The sequence below is a fragment of the Oryctolagus cuniculus genome, chromosome 7, assembly GCF_964237555.1.
Source record: "Oryctolagus cuniculus chromosome 7, mOryCun1.1, whole genome shotgun sequence".
Lineage (NCBI taxonomy): Eukaryota > Metazoa > Chordata > Mammalia > Lagomorpha > Leporidae > Oryctolagus > Oryctolagus cuniculus.
The window spans coordinates 163,097,559-163,115,757 of NC_091438.1; the positions used below are offsets into that span (position 1 = coordinate 163,097,559).

The 18,199-nt window shown below is 67.8% G+C and overlaps 1 protein-coding gene across 7 annotated transcripts in view; it reads right to left on the reverse strand.

Annotated features, from left to right (window-relative positions):
* PRDM16 (PR/SET domain 16) overlaps window positions 1–18,199 on the reverse strand; it is a 249,413-nt gene that overhangs the window by 124,043 nt on the left and 107,171 nt on the right. For 5 of the 7 annotated variants that reach the window (XM_070077082.1, XM_070077083.1, XM_070077087.1 and 2 more), the window contains exon 3: window positions 493–567. The exons of the other annotated variants lie outside the window; for them this stretch is intronic. In XM_070077082.1, coding sequence (XP_069933183.1) covers window positions 493–567 — 75 coding nt within the window. The remainder of the gene's footprint in view (window positions 1–492; window positions 568–18,199) is intronic. 7 annotated transcript variants of the gene reach the window in all.

Sequence of the window (18,199 nt, forward strand, 5' to 3'; positions counted from 1 at the left end):
TGCGAGGGCACATGCCTGTGTGGGTGTGCACCTGTGTGTGTGTTTCTCTGTGACGACTTCTCTGGGTCTTTGGGAACCCACGTCTGTCAATCAGCCTTGCCCCGCCATCTACCAACAAAGCTGCGGACGGTGCCGCGGGGCCCCCTGCTCTCTCCGCGCTCACCGGAGCCACACCCGAGCCACACCCGAGCCACACCGAGCCACACCAAGCCCTCGAGCGGGCAGAGCCCCTGGGGGCCTGGAGCCGACCCTGTGCTCTGCTCCCTCCCTCTTTCCCTCGTTCCATCGGAGCCTCCAGCAAAGGTGGTTCCACGCACGTGGCCCTCCCGGGGCCTGCCGTCCCCACGCGTGTGGTTCTCCTGTGCTCACACACCAGGCCTGCTCCGTGGGGCAGCCTCCCCGCTTGCTCAACCAGACCAAGTCCGCGACGCCCGGGGCCGACCTCACCCCGTCACCCGAAGCCCCGAGCGGGCGCCGGAGGAGCTCCCCTACCTTCCTGATGCAGCTCTCCTGGGGCGACGCCTCCGCCTCCGCCTCCGCCTCCGCCTCCGCCTCCGCCAGCATTTGCTGCAAAGCAAGGGGGGGGGGCGTTAGTGCCGGACAGCACGGGCGGGCGGGCGGCCACGGCCACAGCCAGGCCTCCACGCTCCGACGGCCCCGGTTCCCAGAGGACTCAGCCCCTCCCTCTGCCACGTGTCCTCCCTGGACCCGCCAGACGTGAGCATCCCTGGAGGGGTGAGTGAGGGGCTCTGGTCTAGCCCGGGAGACTCGGGGTCCCAGGAGAGCCAGCCCTGGGGGTGGGAAGAGCGGGCAGAGGACCCCAGTGCCGCCCCCTCCCCACGGAGGCCCCGCCCATCCCTGCAGTGCCCTTGTCTCTGTTGAGCCACATCCCACGTCCTGGAGCGGAGGCTTCTGGCTTTGGGGGAGAAACTGGTGTGAAGGCAGGAAGCTGGGGTGCCCAGTGTCGCCCAAGTGCTGGGGGGAGGGGAGTCTAAGAAGACCCCTCCGCCGGGGCTCGGGAGCTCAGGCCCGTCCTTCCGCTCGGGGACAGCAGCCGGGACTGATGGGATTTGGAGCGCTCGGCCCTGCCTAGGGCTCGGCAGCAAGTTCCCGGAGTCGGCTCGAAAACACCCGGCTCCGCTGCTGGGGGAGCCATTCCCGCGGCTGCCCGAGCCCTCCCCAGGCTGAGCAAACTCGCAAGTCAGCGGTGGACGCGGGCTTCCCCTTCCGACGGCAGTGCAAAGCGTGGCCTTGGGTGCCTGCCTTGTCACCCCGACCCCCCCGGAGCGGGAGCCGACAGGCGAGAGAGAACTCGGGGGCCGCGTCAAGCCCGGGGCGCCCGCCCCCGCCCGCCCAGCCAGGCAAGCAGATGTCGGCGTCCAGCGGGGCCGGCTGTGACGACGAGCCGTGTGTCCACGTCTGATTCTGCGGATTTTGTGTCTTTTAATAGATTCTGGAATCGGGGTTTGGAGAGCAGCCTCGAGGGAAGAGAGAGACGTGGAGACGCCCAGGTCAGGAGACGCCGGCCCTGCCCTGGACTGGGGCTGGATCTCCCCTCTCACCCGTCTGCGGTTCCCTGTGAATCCAGGAGGGATGGAGCACGCGGCCCGGCGCTGGCCTGCGGCAGGGACGGAGACCTTGGCTCCCCTGAGCCGGCCGAGGCAGCCCTGCCGGCTTTCCCAGGAGGGCTGGATCGGACAGGAGGAGACAGACGGGGCTGTGTTTCCCTGAGGTGCACCTGCAGGGGAGCGGCCCCCAGGAAGTCGGCCCCTTCTTGGGAACGCCGCTGTCTCGCACCCTGCCCTGTCATGGTGACCAAGGCTCAGACAGGTGCTGCTGGGGGAGGCTGGCGCCGCAGGCCTTGGGGGCACTCGGGCCGTGCATCTCCTCGCAGCCCTTGCACCGGCAAGGAGGCCTGAGCCATGACGGCCGCTGGACGCCTCTCAGTCACCCACCCTAACCCTAACCCTAACCCTGGCCCCGGGCGGGGCTCTGTGGACACGCCTGCACACACATGGCTGCTTTGTGGGGGCTGAGCCCGGGTGGACGCATCACCTACACATGCGGTCCTGGGCTCCAACACAGCCCAGGGGCGCCCACCACGGGAAGAAGAAGGACACTGGCTGAGGTGTGCGGGTCCCACAGCGCCTGGGGCCGCTGCTGGCGGGTTCCTCCTGGTTCCGAGGCCGCCCCCACCTCTTCAGGAGGCCTGGGACAAAGCCCAGCAACACTGACGCGCCCAGGGGTGGCCATCTGACCACAGAGCAGGCGCGCCTCCTCTCCCCACATTCGGAAGGCCGCGGAGCATCCGTGGGCGGTCAGTCGGCCCTGTCCCGTCTCTCTGCCGCCCCTTAACTGAGCTGGCCACTCCCCAGGCCTGGCTGTGTACCAGGGTCCGGGGGGTCTGGGCGCCCAGGGCCGCAGCCCTGAGTCGTGGGCTTGGAGTGGGTGAACGGGCTGGGGCCTTCCTGTGGCTTGGCCGGCTGCTGCGGCCACTTCACTACCTTCCTGGGCGAGTCCACTGTGGTCTGTGCAGGCCCTGGCCGTGGCCCCAGCGGCTCTCGGAGCTCATCTCGGATGCAGAGTGGGGGCAGCAAAAGGGACGTCCAGACCCCACCACCCCCACTGTCCAATGCACAGAGCAGGAAGGCCCGGCCAGCGCAGGTGGACAGCACACGTGGGCCGCGCACGTGGGCAGCGGCCTTGGCTCGGGCTCCGTGGGTCTCCTTAGGAACACTCGGGGTTGGCCGCCGGGGCCCCCGGCTGCAGGGGCTGAGCAGGGCGGGATCCGACCGAGGCACAGCCGCCCGGGCAGAGGCTGTTCCATCACGGATGCCGCCAGGGGTGTGGGCGCCAGGCCCAGCTGCCCACCGCTCCCCCAGGAGGAAGCAGGAGCCGGGGGCCTTTGATGAAAAGAGGCGTCCTTTCTCTGCCGCCTGCCCGCCCCTCGGAGACGCCCACCTTGGCAGGTCCGGGCGTCGGCAGCACGGCCTCCTGCTCACCCGCCGCTGACCTTGTGCGGTGGGGCCGCCGGACGCCCGCCCGGAGTCTCTGATCCTTGGCTTCCCCCGCCGGCCCTGCCGCTTCGCTGAAAACCCTCTTTATGTTGCCAGCTGAGCCGCGGCACACGCACGGCTGGCTCGGGAGGGCTGGCAGCCGCCGCCGGGCTCTGGGCCTCACCGCCGCGCCCCGGCAGAAGTATTAGGTGTGTTTTGATTTGGCGTCTTCGCCAAATAGGCGAGGTTTGACCTCCGGCATTTAGCTCCTCTCGCGGTGTGAGTGCCAGGACTCCGCTAAGTGGGGTTGGCCAAAACAGCTTTTTCGACTCTTAAAATAAATACCCTCTGTTCTCCAGAAAGCCAGCAAGGAGCCGACAACACGCACACAGCCCGGGGTCCCGGCTGCCCCCCAGGAGGCGACTCGCCGTGCGGCGTCGCAAATGGATCCCAGCAGGCTGTGTTCACGCATCTGAAAACAGGAGGCGGCCGGGCACAGGAGGACGCGGCCGGTGCGGCTGGAGGGTCCCGGCCCCCCAGGGCCCCGGGCTCTTGCCCTGGGCGCTGGAGCCTGGGGCCTCTCCCTAGGGTCCGTCTCCTGCTTGCCTGGTTCTGGGGTGGTCTGGCTGGGTCTGGAACTCGCCAAGAGCTCATTCCAAGGCCTCATCTTGTGGGAGGGAGGAAGGTTGTGGTGGGGAGAGGGGTCGGGGCACTCAGGCTGTGACGCGGACCCCCACCCACCCAGCATCCTGTCCTGGCTCCAAGCCTCACTCTGCTGCCCCCGGGGACCGTGGCACCGCAGGGGCCCAGGGTTCGTCCAGACCCACAGCCACAGCGGGAGACGGTCCGGGCTCAGTGGCGCTGGCTGCCACACAGCCTGTCAGTCATCAGAACAGCGCACTCGCATCGGGGCTCCGGGCGGATGTTGGGACTCCCCGAGCGCCCGGGCCGCCGTGTCCGACTCCTGGGCGAGGGGTGCCCCTCCCTTCCACATTTCCTCCTTTTCTGGGGAGAGGGATTCTTTTTTATAAAGAAGCAGCTGATTTATCTATTTGAAAAAGAGAATCTTCCATCTGTTGGTTCACTCCCCAAACGGCCAGGGCTGGGCCGGGGGAAGCCAGGAGCCAGGACCTCCATCCGGGTCTCCACCCGAACATGGGTGCAGGGGTCCCAGGGCTGGGGCATCTTCGGCTGCCTTCCCGAGAGCATCAGCAGGGAGCTGGATGGGAAGCGGAGCAGCCGGGCCTGGTGCTCGGCTGGGTGCCTGGGTCACACGTGCCGGCCACAGCACCGGCCCCGGAGACAGAATCTGTCCAGAACAACCCTCAGCTTCGTTTTCCCGGCACAAACCGCACGATGGCAATCGCGGCCTCCTCCCGGGGGTGCTCGGTGTGGGGGGCTGTCCTGGGCACCTGGGGTCCAGTTCCCCTTCACTGCCCACGGGAGCCCTGGACGAGGCCTGAGCTGTGAGCGCGGCCCCTCTGTGGACAGGACATGGATGCCGGGGACCGGAAGCCTCAGCAAGGGGCAACAGCTGGGGGAGGGGCTCCGGCTGCCCCCTGGGTCGTGGGCTCTGGAGGGCCGGGTGTGGTCAGCAGAGCACGGGAGGAGGAGGCCTGGCCCTGCAGCTCTGGCCAGGACACCCCGGGGAAAGGGGCCTCCCCAGGGCTGGCCTCGCTGCTCAGAGCTGGGTGGCGTCCTCACTGGCAGCCCTGGCGGGAACCCTGGCAGGCGTGGCATCACCGGCCAGCCCGGCTCTGGCTCCCAGAGCAAAGCCCAGGCTCCAGCCGTGTTGACACAAACACTGGCGCTCCAAGCCGGGCGTGGGGCAAAATGTATTTATTTTTTGCATTAACAAAATCGGCTTGGCCATGTTCAAGCAGAAACGATTTTTGTAAGCGCCTTGGACGCTCCTTTTAGCTTTTATGACTAAACAGATCCTTCTCAGTTCCTTCTAGAGAGATTTGTCCAGCAAACGAGGACTGTCCACTGCCCGGGGACACGTGCCCCAGGCCAGCTCCTGCTCCACCCGGCCCGAGGGTGCCCCCAGCCCCCAGCAGTCAGCGGCAGGCGACGCACGGGGGGCCCCGTGCCAGGGATGGCGAGAGCCCGCCCTCCATGCCCGCTGGGCCGACGAGAGACCCCCACGACGGGACCGAGCTCCAGGCCTCCTGGGCGGGGCCTTCTGCCATGTCCTGGCCTCCAGGCCCACAGTGGTGGGGGCAGGTTCCCGCCGAACCACGTGCTGGGCGATTCCTCTGAGCGCACAACGGCCACTGGCCTGGCCTGGCCTCCCCGGCCGGCTCTGCCTGCAGGCACAGAATCTGGGCACAGCCCGAGTACACCGTGTGCCCTGGCAGCTGCCCTGGCGCCCGCACCTTCCCCGTCCACCGTCTCCTGGCCCCTGGGCGGTCACCGAGCATCTTCTGTCGTCTACACTGCCCCACGAAAGGGCCTCCGGCCATTCTGGAAATCCCTGACCCATTCTGTTCCAGAGTGGATTGGCTCCTCCCCCACACAAACACCGAGAACCGGAGGGGAGGCTGGGAGGAGGCCACGGGCAGCAGCCTCCGTGTGGCCAGAGGTGGACAGAGCACCCGGAGGCTGGGGGGGCCTGGGGGACCCTGTGGCCACGTCTGTGAATCCAGGCTGGGGGCGGGGGGCTGACTGGTGTGGGCCAGCGGGAGGGGTCTGCCGGGGGCGGGGCTCACGTGCACGCAGTCCCCCTGCTAGTCCTGGCCCCGTGTCCGCTCTAGGAGCAGGTGGACACGGCCGTTCCTCCTCTGAACGCCTTGTTGCACCACCGTGGGGTCTGGGCCCGGCTCCCAGCAGCTGAGCTGGCGGCTGCCGCGGGACAAAGGGCCACAAAGCAAGGCAGAGAGCCGAGGCCAGGGCGCGCCGGGGGCCACATGGGGCACTTGGCTCACACAAGTGCATCGGAAGCACGGGGCAGCTTCCCTGCAGGCGGCTCCGGGAAGAGCAGCAGCCCAGGCCCGCACGGCCCTGGGGACACCCCCACCCCGGGTCTGAGCCGAGGCCGTGGCCCCTGGAAAGACTGAGGTGAGAGCAGCAGCCCCTACCCCGGGGGAGACGGAAGCGGGGCCAGTGTGGACCGGCCTGGCCTCCGACCCCAGGTCAGGGCATCCTCCGGAGCAGGGTTCCCATGGCAACGCCACATCGCCGGAAACACAGACAATGCCGCAGCCAGGTGCCCCGGCCCCTCCCAGCCGCAGCCGCCCCCGCCCCCTGCCCGCTGCACACACTCCCTCACCACCTTGGCCTGGGCTCGGCGGTCAGACCAGCGCCTCAGAGCTGCCCGGCAGTCTCCAGGCCTCGGGCTCTGATTCCGGGGCTGTGGCAGACACGCAGGCCCGGGGAGCCCCCGGCCAGGGCCGCACGTTGCCCGTGCCTCTGCCTCCACGGGGACAGGGAGGGTGTGGGCTGGCTGCCCTGGGGCTGCAGCCACCGGGGGGTATTCCCGCTGGACCCCCACCCGCCCCAGCCACCCCCACAGGGCAGGAGAGGTTGTCGACCCCAGGGAAGACACGCGGCGCCCCCTCCCCAGATGAGGTGGGCAGCCCAGGACCTCAGATGCGGGCCCCCCCTTTCTCGATGCGGCAGGGGGCTCTGCTCCCAGCCGGGACCCCAGCCCAGGGATTAGAGCCGGGCAGTCTTCCTGGCACACGTCCCCCCCGCCGGCTTGTGTTCTGGGGGGCTCTTGTGGGGCTCCCACTGGGTCCCTGGGTGGAGCTGAGCTGGGGAGGACGCCTCTGACGCTGAGTGCACCTGCTGGGGGGGGCAGCGAGGCAGGGACTGGGCCGGGAAGAGGCTCTGCAGGCCCCCCCCCGCACTGGTGTCCAGCTTTGGGCCTACTCTTGTCAGACGGCCCTGCTCCTGCTCTCGGAAGACAGATGTCCCCGGGGGAGGGCACTGGGAGGGGACGTGGGGGCCCCGGGGTGGGGCAGCAGGAAGGAAGCCCCCAGTGGCAGTGCTAGGACTTGGAGCGGGGGACCCCTGCAGAGCTTCTGCCCCGAGCCTGGTCCCTGAGCCGCCCCCCAGCGTTCAGAGCAGAGCTGGGGGAGTCTGGAGGCCGTGCGGGGGCTGGGGAGGGGCCCGGCAGGCCTCGTCCAGGGCCCCCCAGCCTGCTCTGCACAGGGAACGTGGTGTTGGAGGTCAGGGATCCAGGCGACCTCGGCCACGACGCCCGGCTGGCTGCTCCCGACCTTTCCTTGCAAGAAGGGAACTCCCTGGCCCCGTCTGGTCACCCCGGGGGGACAGGAGGCCTCGAGGTCCCCAGAGAAAGACCTCCAGGGAGGTGCAAACCCAGCCGCCGGGGTCTCCCCTGGACGCTGGCCCCGCCTCTGGCCCTGTTGGGGGGCTGGACTCGGCCACTCACAGCAGGAGCCAGGCCCGGCTGACCACAGCCCCCGGCAGAGCTTTGAAGAGCCGGCGCCCCAGGCTGTGCCCGGCCGGCAGGCGCATGCTCGCTCCGAGGGGCCTCTGGACAGGGCCCCGACGGGTCCTGCAAGGTTCTCCCGTAGACCACCCCCGAGGGACACTGGGTGCCAGGGGGCAGGGCTAGCGCCTGCCACCTGGGACAAGAGGCACAGGAAGACCGTGGCTGCCACCTACGCCCCGCCCCCATCTCCAGGACTGTCACTCACCCTCTTACCATCACGATTATCACTGTCTGTGGCCACGCTGGACACAAGTGCGGGACACCATGTGTGGTGTACACATGATCACACACTGGATACGTGTGCAGGACGCCGTGTGTGGTACACGTGTGTCACACTGGGCATGTGTGCAGGACGTGTGTGGTACACGTGTGTCGCGCTGCACACGTGTGCAGGACGTGTGCCTGGTGCATGTGTGGTCGCACTGGGCACGTGTGCAGGACGTGTGCCTGGTGCATGTGTGGTCACACTGGGCACGTGTGCAGGACATGCGTGGTACACGTGTGTCGCACTGGACACGTGTGCAGGATGTGTGCCTGGTGAGTGCATCACAGATGCGGCGGTAGATTGGTGGCTGCAGGTTCCTCTGTTTAAACACAAATCTTGTTTATTGGCGATGAGCGCGCCCGTCTCTGTCTACCAGGAGGCCGCTGCCGGCTCAGGACCCTCCCCAGGTCTGGGCTGACCCTGCATCACCGTGAGGCAGGAGGGGCCGTTGGCCTCTTGTGGATGGTGGGTGTGAGAGTCAGATGCCCCCAGGACGGGGCCCCTCTGACTGGGCTGGGGGCAGCTGGGGGTCCACAGGCACCGCCCACAGCTCCTGCCAGGGCCGGGTTTTCCTTTCCAGCAGCAGGAGGCCTGGGAGCGCGGCACAGGAACGCAGCAGCCCCCGGCCACGGCTGCCGGCGCCGTCCCACGCGGGCATCGGCTCGGCCAGGCTCCCCGGACTCTGGCTTTCGGCGCCGGCAGCTTTCACGCCCAGGATGCCAGAGGAGCGACCGTGTCCACCCCCACGGCAGCGGAGGGACAGTCACAGCAGCAGCCGGCTGCCAGCTGCGCCCTCGGTGCCTGTGACGAGCCAATCAGCACGACCTTTGCCCCCTGGGACTCAGCGAGGCTGCGCGACTTGTCCAACGCCACACAGCCAGGAAGCGGCAGAGCTGGGGTTCTGACCCCGGCCCGAGACCCCCAGTGAGCCGGCCTGGTTCCCCTGCAGCAGTGGGGGAGGGCGGGAGGGAGACATGAGGGGGGTCTGGCTTTGCCTCCCGGGAGGAAACACGAGACCCCCGTGCGTGGGGACGGTGGGGGGCCGAGAGCCGCACGGTGCATTCCTCGGACGGGACCCAGCTGCACGCACAGCTGTGCCGAGGAATCCCGCCTGATCCCTGTGGAGCCCCCTGGCTGAGCCGGGGGGGGGCAGGGCTGAACCAGCAGGGCCTGGCTCCCAGGCACGCCCGGAGGGTCCCCCTCCCACACCGCTCAGCCATGCTGAGTCCAGCGGCAAGCAGGTGAGGGAGTTCTGTGGGACACCCTTGGCGTGGCTGCCCCACTTTGAGGCTGCCGGGGACTCCCGGGCCCCCCTCCCTCTCGCACCCGGGCACAGCTGTCAGAGGCTGCAGGATCAGGGCAAAGAAGCCGGGCCCAAGGCTGCCTCCCACCGCCCTGGATCCCAGCATCGCCCTCGGGACCTCGACGCCGGGGCCAAGCACACCCCAGCCTGGCGTGGGTGCAAGTCCAGCGCCGACGAGCGCGCCGACAGCGGAGATACCACGAGCAAGACCCGGCAGCAGGGCCCGGCCCGCCTGCCCGTTGCTTTTGCAGCAAAACTCGGGTTGTGCCGTCCCTGACGATGTCACTGCCCCTTCTGGGGACCTCCTGGAGGTGGACGGCCACCGTCACAGCTGCCGCCTGTCCCGCAGGTGACAGCCCCGGCCTGCTTGGGGGTGGCCAGGGAGCTGAGCACAGCTTCCTGTCAAAGGAGAAGATAGGACAGGACCGCAGGCGGCTGGACAAGGAGCCATGGCCCTGGCCGGGGCGGACACGGCGTCGCCCACGGGCGGTTTGGGTGGCCAGGCCAGCTGGGAGCTGCGGAGTAGGGCCAGGCCCCCCTGGCCATCCGCGGGAATGAGGGCCTCCGAGAGCCACAGAAGCTGAGTTGGCACTGTCCTTTGCCCACTCCGGACACGGTGCCCATGGCACACACAACCCCAGAGCGGCAGGAGGGGCCCACGCCGCTGAGCGGTCTCTGACGGGCAGACGTGGGTGGCAGCAGAGTGGCGGGCAGGGCTGCTGGGGAGCCCTGATCCTGCGGGCAGCTGCCGAGCCTGGCCCAGCCCGGGCTCCGCCGAGAGCTGCGTTCCCAGCTGCAGCCGCCCACGAAGCCAAGCCGGCGTGAACGGCTCGGCTCAGCCTTCCTCGTTGCTTGTGTTTGTTTGCCGACAAGGAGCGACACAAACCGTCCACAGGAAGCCTCGACGCCGCGGGTCTCCCGGGGGCGCGGCCGCCTGTGAGCTGCAGACAGGTCCCTGTCCCCGAGGCGCCTGGGAGGCGGCGCCGACTGAGCACTGGGCTCAGGTCCGAGGGGGCTCATCCTGGGGGAGGCGGGGGCTGGGGCACAGCACTGAGAATCCAGGAGGTTCTCCCAGGCACCCCCGCCTCGGCGACGAGATGCCGACACCCCGGTCCATCCCGGCCAAGACCCCCATCTGGAGAGCTTGCTGGGTGCACAGAGGCGACCCCCGGGGATCCCGCACAGTGGGGCGGGGCGGCGGCGGCAGAAGCACCCAGGGCAAGGACCCAAAGCACGGGCAGTGTCCCATTTCCCTGACTTTCTAACTGCGGCAAGAGCAGGGGCCCTGGTCCAAGAGAGAGGGAGCCCCTCGCCTCCCTCCTGCGCCTCAGGGCCCAGCCAGGCTCCCCTGCCCCCCCCCCCCGCGCTGGCCTCGATCGCTGTCCACCTGCCCCCGAGGGAGGCGTGCACCTGCTCCGTCCTCCTGTTGCTTAAGGAAGGAAGAGCCCCTTCGCCTAGGCGGGACCTTTGCAGCAAGCGGCCTCAAAGTCGGGGCGTGCGATGTCTGCCCGGGACCCCGACCCACAGCAGGAGCTGGAGGGCGGCTCCGCGGCCGGCCCGGAGCTCTGTGGGGAAGTGGGAGGGGCACTGGAGCCTGTGGTGCTGTCAGTTAACGTGACAAGGTCACCATCTGTCTGTGGGATGGATGAGACGAGTGACCCCTATTAGTGCAGGAGAGACGGGGCCCAGCGAGCCACAGTGCCCTCGGGGAGGCCGGGCAGCCGGCGCGGGTGCCTGCGTAGCCGCCGACCCTTCCGGGGACGCTCACCACAGCGGTGGCCCCGGCAGCGTGTCCTTGTCCCCCGGGAAGCGGGGCGTTCCTCTTGCCACGGCCGTGGCTCCTGGGAAGGGGGCCGGCCACCCGGCCCAGGGCCACAGGAAGCAGCAGACGCCCGGACGGCTGGGCCTCCCCTTGGGTCTAGCACGGCTGCCCTCAGTGTTTTTACTCGCTCTTCCCGAAGTCGGACAGAGAGAGCCGAGGGCTGTGGGCTGCGGCCCACGCGGGGGCTGAGCAGCGACGGCCCTGGGGGTGGGAGGGAGAGCGAGGGAGGAGACCTCGGCTCGCAGCGCTGGCCGTAGGTGAGGCGTGTGGGTGGACAGGCCCCCCGCAGGCTCAGTAAGGCCCAGGAAGACACGGTGGAGCTGGGTGGCCTCTGCATGGGGACAGAGCAGGGGACAGCGATGCCCTTCAGGCTGGACCAAGTGCCTGCCTGGGACTCCCCCGCCATGCCCCGCGACAGGCCCAGGGTCCCCTGCCAGCCGCAGGAAGCCAACGGTGCTACTCAGCCCACCCCCCAGTGCTGCAGCCTGTCCCACCCCCGGCCCCCACGGCACCTCCCCAGCAGGTCTTCTCCCACTAACACCCGTGGCACACGGAAGAGGTGTGGAGCACCACAGACCCTCGCTGGGTGTCACGGAGCCCTGACAGCCCCAGTGGCCGCCCTGGCGCACGAGGGGACGTCACAGGGGACCCCCGTCTTAGCAAATGGAGCCCACTCGGCGGGGCTGGGGCGCAGGCTCACCCTGCACGATGAAGCCGAGTGCCTTTGGCTCCCCGGCCCCCCATCCCACCCGTGAGGAGACTGACGGCTGCACTCGCGCGTCTGTGACTTCTGCTTTGCGCCTGTCCGGCTTCCTTGCCCGGGGCAGCCTGGGGCCTGGACAGGTCCTCCCCAGGCTGTGTGCTGGGGTTGTGGGGGCCCGAGGAGGACACTGGAGCTGGGCAGCCTTGCCCCTGCGAGTCTGTGTGGACGCCCCTGCAAGTCTGTGTGGACGGGAAGACCTTGCTTGCCCGGGGGAGGGGGGAGAACACAGGAGGGGGAAAGTTTGGGGGCAGCGGAGCCCCCTGCGAAGGGAGGCTCGGTGCAAGCCCGGTGCTGGTGCCGGCGGCGTGGAGGGGGCAGCTGTCACCATGTGTTTCTCCCAAGGACCTCAGATGAGCTAAAGCATGGGGCCAGGCCGATGGCGGAGCGGGAGCTAGGAGCCCAGTCCAGCCCCCCCTGGGGTCTAGCTTCCTTCCGGCATTGGCCTTGGGAGTGACTGGCGGGCCCGGCCGAGGCCTCATCCCCGCGCTCCGGGCCGCTGTGGTTCTGCCGCCTCGAGCCCCTCTGCTCGGCGGCCCCGCGCCCGACGCGCCACGATCCCTTCACCCAATTTTCCAGCTGAGTTGAGCAAGGCCTGCGGGGTCAGGGGGCTTGCCCTGGGTCACTGGGCCCGACAGCCAGGCCCGTGGCCTCAGGACAAGGAAGCAGGGCTCCGGTCCTGTCCCTAATCACGCAGCCGAAGGGGCCTTCATAAATAATGGAAAAACAGGGCCGCGGTTTGCTTTGGAGGACAAGCTCCCAGCAGGCACCAGGGCGAGAGCTGTGTGTACACTGGGCCTCAGAGGCCAGTGGCGAGGTGGGGACGCGGCGGCGCGGCCAGCGGCGCGGGGGGCTGAGGGCAGCAGCTGGCTCCCGCCACGACCCTGGTTTGGAGCAGGCGTCCGGGGCGGACGGCAGAGCGCTCGTCACCGACAGTTAGTAGCCTCTGAATGCCTCCTCCTAGCACCCGCCCACCCTCAGAGAGCCCTGCGGACCGACATCCAACAATCCAATTAGCGAGCGACGCCGTCCTCGTGTAATCAGGACTTCCCGGCCTCGCTCCGTCCTGCTCTCGAAGGGAACGGGCGCTGGCCACGCAGAAGAGGCCGCCGATGAGCCCCGGGGTCCTCGCTGCGGCGCGCCGGGGCTCTAGGTGAACCCAGAGGCTTCCTCTCGCGGGCCCGCTCTGCGCCAGGAAGGGGAAATGTTGATTTTCCTGACAAACGCCGAGGCAGAGTGCAGCGTGCCGAGCCCAATTCTGCGGAAAATCTCAAAATCCAGCTTCAGCTTCGGGTATTGATTGCAAGCTGTTTTTTTTTTTTTTTTTTTTTTTTTTTTTTTTTTTTTTTTTTTATCGGATGCCGAAAGGAGCACGGTGAGGGAAGACGCCTCGGGGCGCGGGCCGCCCAGCCCAGCAGCTCCGTCTGAGCCCCCCGGCTACAGCCCCACGGCTGCCTCGGGCCAGACGTTCGGCGCAGGAGCAGCCTGCAGGCTCCCGGGCAGGCTGTGGGCACGGGGCTCGTCCTGACAGCCCAGCCAGAGCAAAGGCAACGCCGGGATCCCAGGGACGAGGCCCCGCCGGGGGCCACCACGCTCCAGCCTGCCCCTGAGCCCTTCTGTGGCCCCCGGGAGCCCCCTGAACTCTACCGGTTTGTGAAAGGCACAAGGGTTCCTGGAATGTGAGCGACTCTTAGCACCTCCTGGGCAGCTTCGGCTCTGAGCAGGAAGCTGGTTGCCGTTCAGGGCTGCCGGCCCCCAGCTCTAACTGTGGGCGCGGAGTTTCACCCACGGTCCCCAGACAGCTGCCCACCTGCTGGCCATGGCCCAGCCCAGCCCAGCCCCTCCACCTCCCCTGGGTGAAGCCCAGTCCTGGAAGCTGCCGTGCCCACCGGGCTCCAGGGGATCCCCTCGCCCCCACGGATGCTTTCCCACAGAGGGGACCCTGTGCGGGGCTGGGCGCCCTTGCTCTGTCTGCGCACGGCCCACACATCCGGCTGCCCCGGTGGCTCCGTCTCCAGGAGCTGTCTGGTGACCCGAGGCTTCTGGGGCGGACCACGCTTCCCGCTTGGGGCCGCGAAGCCAGATCCCAGCCCCGTCCAGCGGGACTCTCGTGTGTGGGTTTTTCCCATTCCGTGCCAAAATAAAGTCAGAATTCTCGGAGTCTCAGAGCCTCACCCCTTATCTGATCTCCACTGTTTTCACTCCCCTGCGCGCCACACGCACACACACGCCTACACGCAACACACACACGCACGGAGCGGGTATCAGCCGTCTGTGCCGATGCCGGGTCCGGGAGGCAGGAAGCGGTGCCCATGGCTCCCACGCGCCAGACCTGTCCCCTGGAGGCAGCCAGGGAGCGGTCCCCACGGGCGCTCCGGAGAGGCGGGGCGGGGAGGGCCCGAGCAGGCGGCTCAGAAACCTCTGAAATATTTGGGTTTGTCAAAATCCCAAACCACCGTTTGCCAGGCACTTTTCCCGCTAGTGTTTGAGCCCGCGGGTATTTTAAAGGAAATGGAATCCGTGTGTTTCTGATTTATTTATACTTAACTCATCAAAATGCTGTTTTAAACAGCTATTCTGTGTCCAGAATGCCCTGTATGCCTTTCCTCCCCCTTCCAAACCAAAAGCTCATGTTTGGCCGAGCGTGCGTGACCTTGGCCGGCGCATTCTCCGGCTTCTTCTGGAAATCAAGTTCGTGAAGTCCACACGGACCTGCACTGGGAGCCGAGGTGCACCCTCTGCTGCCCCAGGAGAAACACAGCCGGCAGGGGCCACCCACCGCTGCTCGGGGGACGTCCCCAGGACAAGAGCCCCCAGAGCTGGGCTGTGCAGTGCCTCCCGCACACAGCACAGGCCTGGGCCAGCACAAGGTCACCTTGGACCAGAGCTGGCCCCCTACGCCGCAAGCACCCTCCCCCCGCCAGCCACAGCCTTGCTTCCCACAGGGGTCTTCGGTCTGGTCCTGCAGAGCCCACAGCATCTTTCTCCGGCCGTGTCCCTAACTCCCGGTCCTCAGCGTGCCCCTGGGGACTGCCTAATGCGGGTGGCCAGGTGAACACACGCGACTCTAATGCAGGTCGAAGCCAATTCAGACGGATACAATGTTTTCTCTGAGCAAAGAAGCAAGGAGCAGCCGCCGCGGCCCCCAGGGAGCCGGCGAGCAAGGGCAGGCGGGCGGGCGGCCGGGCGCCATCGGGAGCCGCACCGGCAAAGGGGCCCTGGCAGCACCGGCCTGACCTATAACACCGCGGCTCCGGCAAGACGCTTTTGGGTGTGATATTTACTCCTGGCTGCTTTCATGCAAGGGAGTTCAATTATGGATGTGATTGCTTTTTTGTGCACTCTATAAAGTCCTTTCTCCTCGCAGCATTTAATTGTGCTCCCTGGCAGATTTGGTATTCATGATGGCCCTGCTGTCCCCAGCCCCAGAGATAAACCATCCGAGGCGCAATAAATGTCCACTCTGATTATTGATGCTCTCGGGGAAATTGATGATCTACCTGCAGGCCGGATAGACTGAGGGATCGCTGCTCTCGCCCTCACACAATAGCTTCCCGGGCACAGGCGGCCCTTGATGGGGCCATAGATTTCCCACCGTATTTCAGGTTTGCAAAACCGATGTCCATTCATCTTAATATTCGAAAAAGGAGGGAAGCCCTTTGACGGAGCAGGAGACCCTCCTCGCCCGCGCGCCTGCACAGCCTCTCCAGGCGGGAGAGGCCCCGCACCCAGTGACCCCCGGCCCAGGAGCCGGACTGGTGCCCCGCCCCGCGGCCCCGGGCCCCAGGCTGCCAGCTGCCGAGAACTTAGTCCGGGACCCTCGGACGGCCCAGGTCCCCACATCTGAGGCACGTCCCTGTGAGGGGAGGTTGGCTGGGTTTGAGTCCAGCGAACAATTCTAAAAGCAGCTAACCCAGCCAGTAGTGTGAATGTGGTACTGCGTACCCGCTGCGCCAGACTCTTCCGTTGGCAGGAACGTGTGAGTGCAGGAGCATGGTGTGAGGCCGGCACACCTGTGTGTGTGTTTGGGGGGGGGGTGGCGGCGCCGAGCCCCGACCGCCGGGACGAGGCTGGACTTCGTCTCATCTGCGGTGGGTCAGGAGATAACAGGCATCGTAAACCCAAGACACATCTGCTCTCTGTGGAAATCGATAGAGGCTTGGCAGTCAGCACCGGTCCCCGGAGCCGCGGTTAGGATGGCCTGGGCCGGCCGTGGACAGAGGCCGGCCCGTGCTGGCTCAAAGCTGGGCACTTCGCGCACCCACGTGGGTAGGCGCATTCCTCAGCAAACGTGGCCCAGCCCAGGCTGGCTCCCGGGAGTTCCTGGCCAATCTGAGTGTCCCTCCGGCTGGTCCTGGCCCCTCCCATGAGCAGCTGCCCCCGTGGCACATGGTTCACTCCCCTGGTGACTTGGGATGCTAAGTGCCACAAGCCCGGGATGTGCAGGTGAGAGTGTGGCATCGCCGTGGTGCTGGGGGCCGGAAGTGCCACTCTGACCGGGCTGCACGGGCTCCGAGCAGGCCCTGCCCTGCCCCCCGGTTCTCAGCGCTTGTCCCCTGTCCGGCCTTCATCCCTGGAAGCCTGGCCTGCAGCCCCTATGGGGCTTCAGGTGTGGAACCTGCCGGGCCCTGCCCACGGACGGCGCAGGCACAGCCTAGGGCCCCGCTCACCAGCTACTGTGCAGCCCCCTCTGACACACCCACAGCATGAGGCTTTGGGGGTGGACAGGGCACTGCTCTCTCCCAGGCCGGGGCCTCCCAAGCAGGGGCAGCAGCTGGGAGCAGCTGACCTCCTGGGGGGGCCTCCTCCTGGGGGGTCGGCTGGGTGGGCGGGAGGGAATCCACAGGCTTTCCCTCTCGGCCGGGCTGTTGGTTTTGTTGGGGGATGGGCGGGGGGAACTTGAGCGGAGGGCGGTGGCACCTGCTCTGAGCTGGGCCCTGCGGGAGCACCTGCACCAGCCCCTCCTCCCCTGTGCTCTCTGCCACCGGCCAACATGGGGCCTGCAACTGTGGCAGGGGGGCCGCCGGGCCTGGGGGACAGGCCGCGGACCCAATGGCTTTGTGAGGCTCCCCGCACCCCGACCCTCGACTCCTGGGCTCCTGGTTTTCAAACCCTGGAGCTTTGGGGCACTTAGCATCCCAGGTTGCCGGGGGAGTGTGCAGTGTGCCACCGGGGGGCTGTAGCTCTCGAGAGGGGCTGGGACCAGCTGGAGGGGCACTCAGATTGGCCACGGAACCCCCAGCCCCAGGAGCCCCCAGGAGTGGGCCGGGCTGTGTTTGCTGGAAGCTTCTTCCACACCAGCTTCTCCAGGCCAAACCCTGAGGGTGGCTCCAGGGTCCGGGGCCTCGGGGTGGGAGGAATCCCTCACAGGAGCACACGTGTGAATGTGGGCTTTGCGTGGGTGAGTGCAGGTGCAGTAGGTGTTCTCTGTGCACATCCGTGTCTGTGTGCACGCGTGGACACAGCTCCTGCCTCTGGGTGTGTGTGTGTGTCTGGGACTCAGCATGTGTGTTTCGTGTGCTCAGGCTCTGGGCAGCTCAAGGCTGGGCAGGAAGGGACGGGAGGAGACGGGGCGCCACGCCGGGGGCGTGAACACTCCACGTCGTAGGTGCGGCTTCCGAGGCTGACAGCCCAGGCCGCCCTGCTTCCCACCCCAGGGGGACGCGGGGCTTCTACACCGGGCCCGCAGGACCAAGGTTTCCTGAAAGCGAGGCTCGCAGGCACCTCCACCCCCACGCAGCATCCGGCTTGTGCCGAGTCTTGGATCACAGAGCGGCACGTGAGCACCGGCACCTGGAGGCCCGGGCCAGCCCCTGCTGTCCCGTCCCCTGAGAGCAGGTCAGCAGTGGGGCCCGAGACGGGAATGCGCGCGAAGACTGCGTTCTGCGCCAGACGTCGGCGGTGGCCAGCTGGAACCCAGGGCCCAGCCCCCGCCCAAGCCGTCACCACCTCCACAGACCACCCTCCCCCGAGCTGGGCAAAGGGTTCGAGCCCCCCACCTGGGGTCAGCCTGACTGCAGCCTGGGTGCCCCCCACTGCTGCTGCGCTGTGGTCAATCCCGGGGCTGAGCAGGAGGCACCCCCCGCCTGGCAGCGGGTCAGGGCCCCCGACTCACGGATGGGGTGTCAGCAGCAGGTGGACGTCCCACTGCCCCTGCCTCTGGTGTGCCGGGCCCAGCACAGCCCCCCCCCCCCCCCCGCTTCTGTCAGGAGCTTCTCCCGGTCCTGGATGTCCAGGGGCTGCCAGGGAACTGGCGGTGGGGGGTGGGGGTGGTCTCCCTGGAAGGCCATCTTCCCCTTTACATTTCAGACGGAGGAGAACCAGGTGGGTGGCCGGATTCGGGACAAGTGGGGCCAGCAGTGCCCGGGGTCTCGGCGCCTGCAGCGGATCCCGGCTTGCTCAGCCCCAGCTGGCAGGGTTCTGTGTGACCCGGTCCAAGGCCCACCGAGCTGATGGAGGCACAGACAGAGGTAGCTCGGGGCTGCCCTGGTTGGCCGCACGGGCTCTGCGGCGCTGGGACAGGCCCTGGACAGGAAGGGGCTGGGGGCGGGGAGGGGGCGGCTCCAGGGCTGCAGACACCTCGGGGGAGGGAGC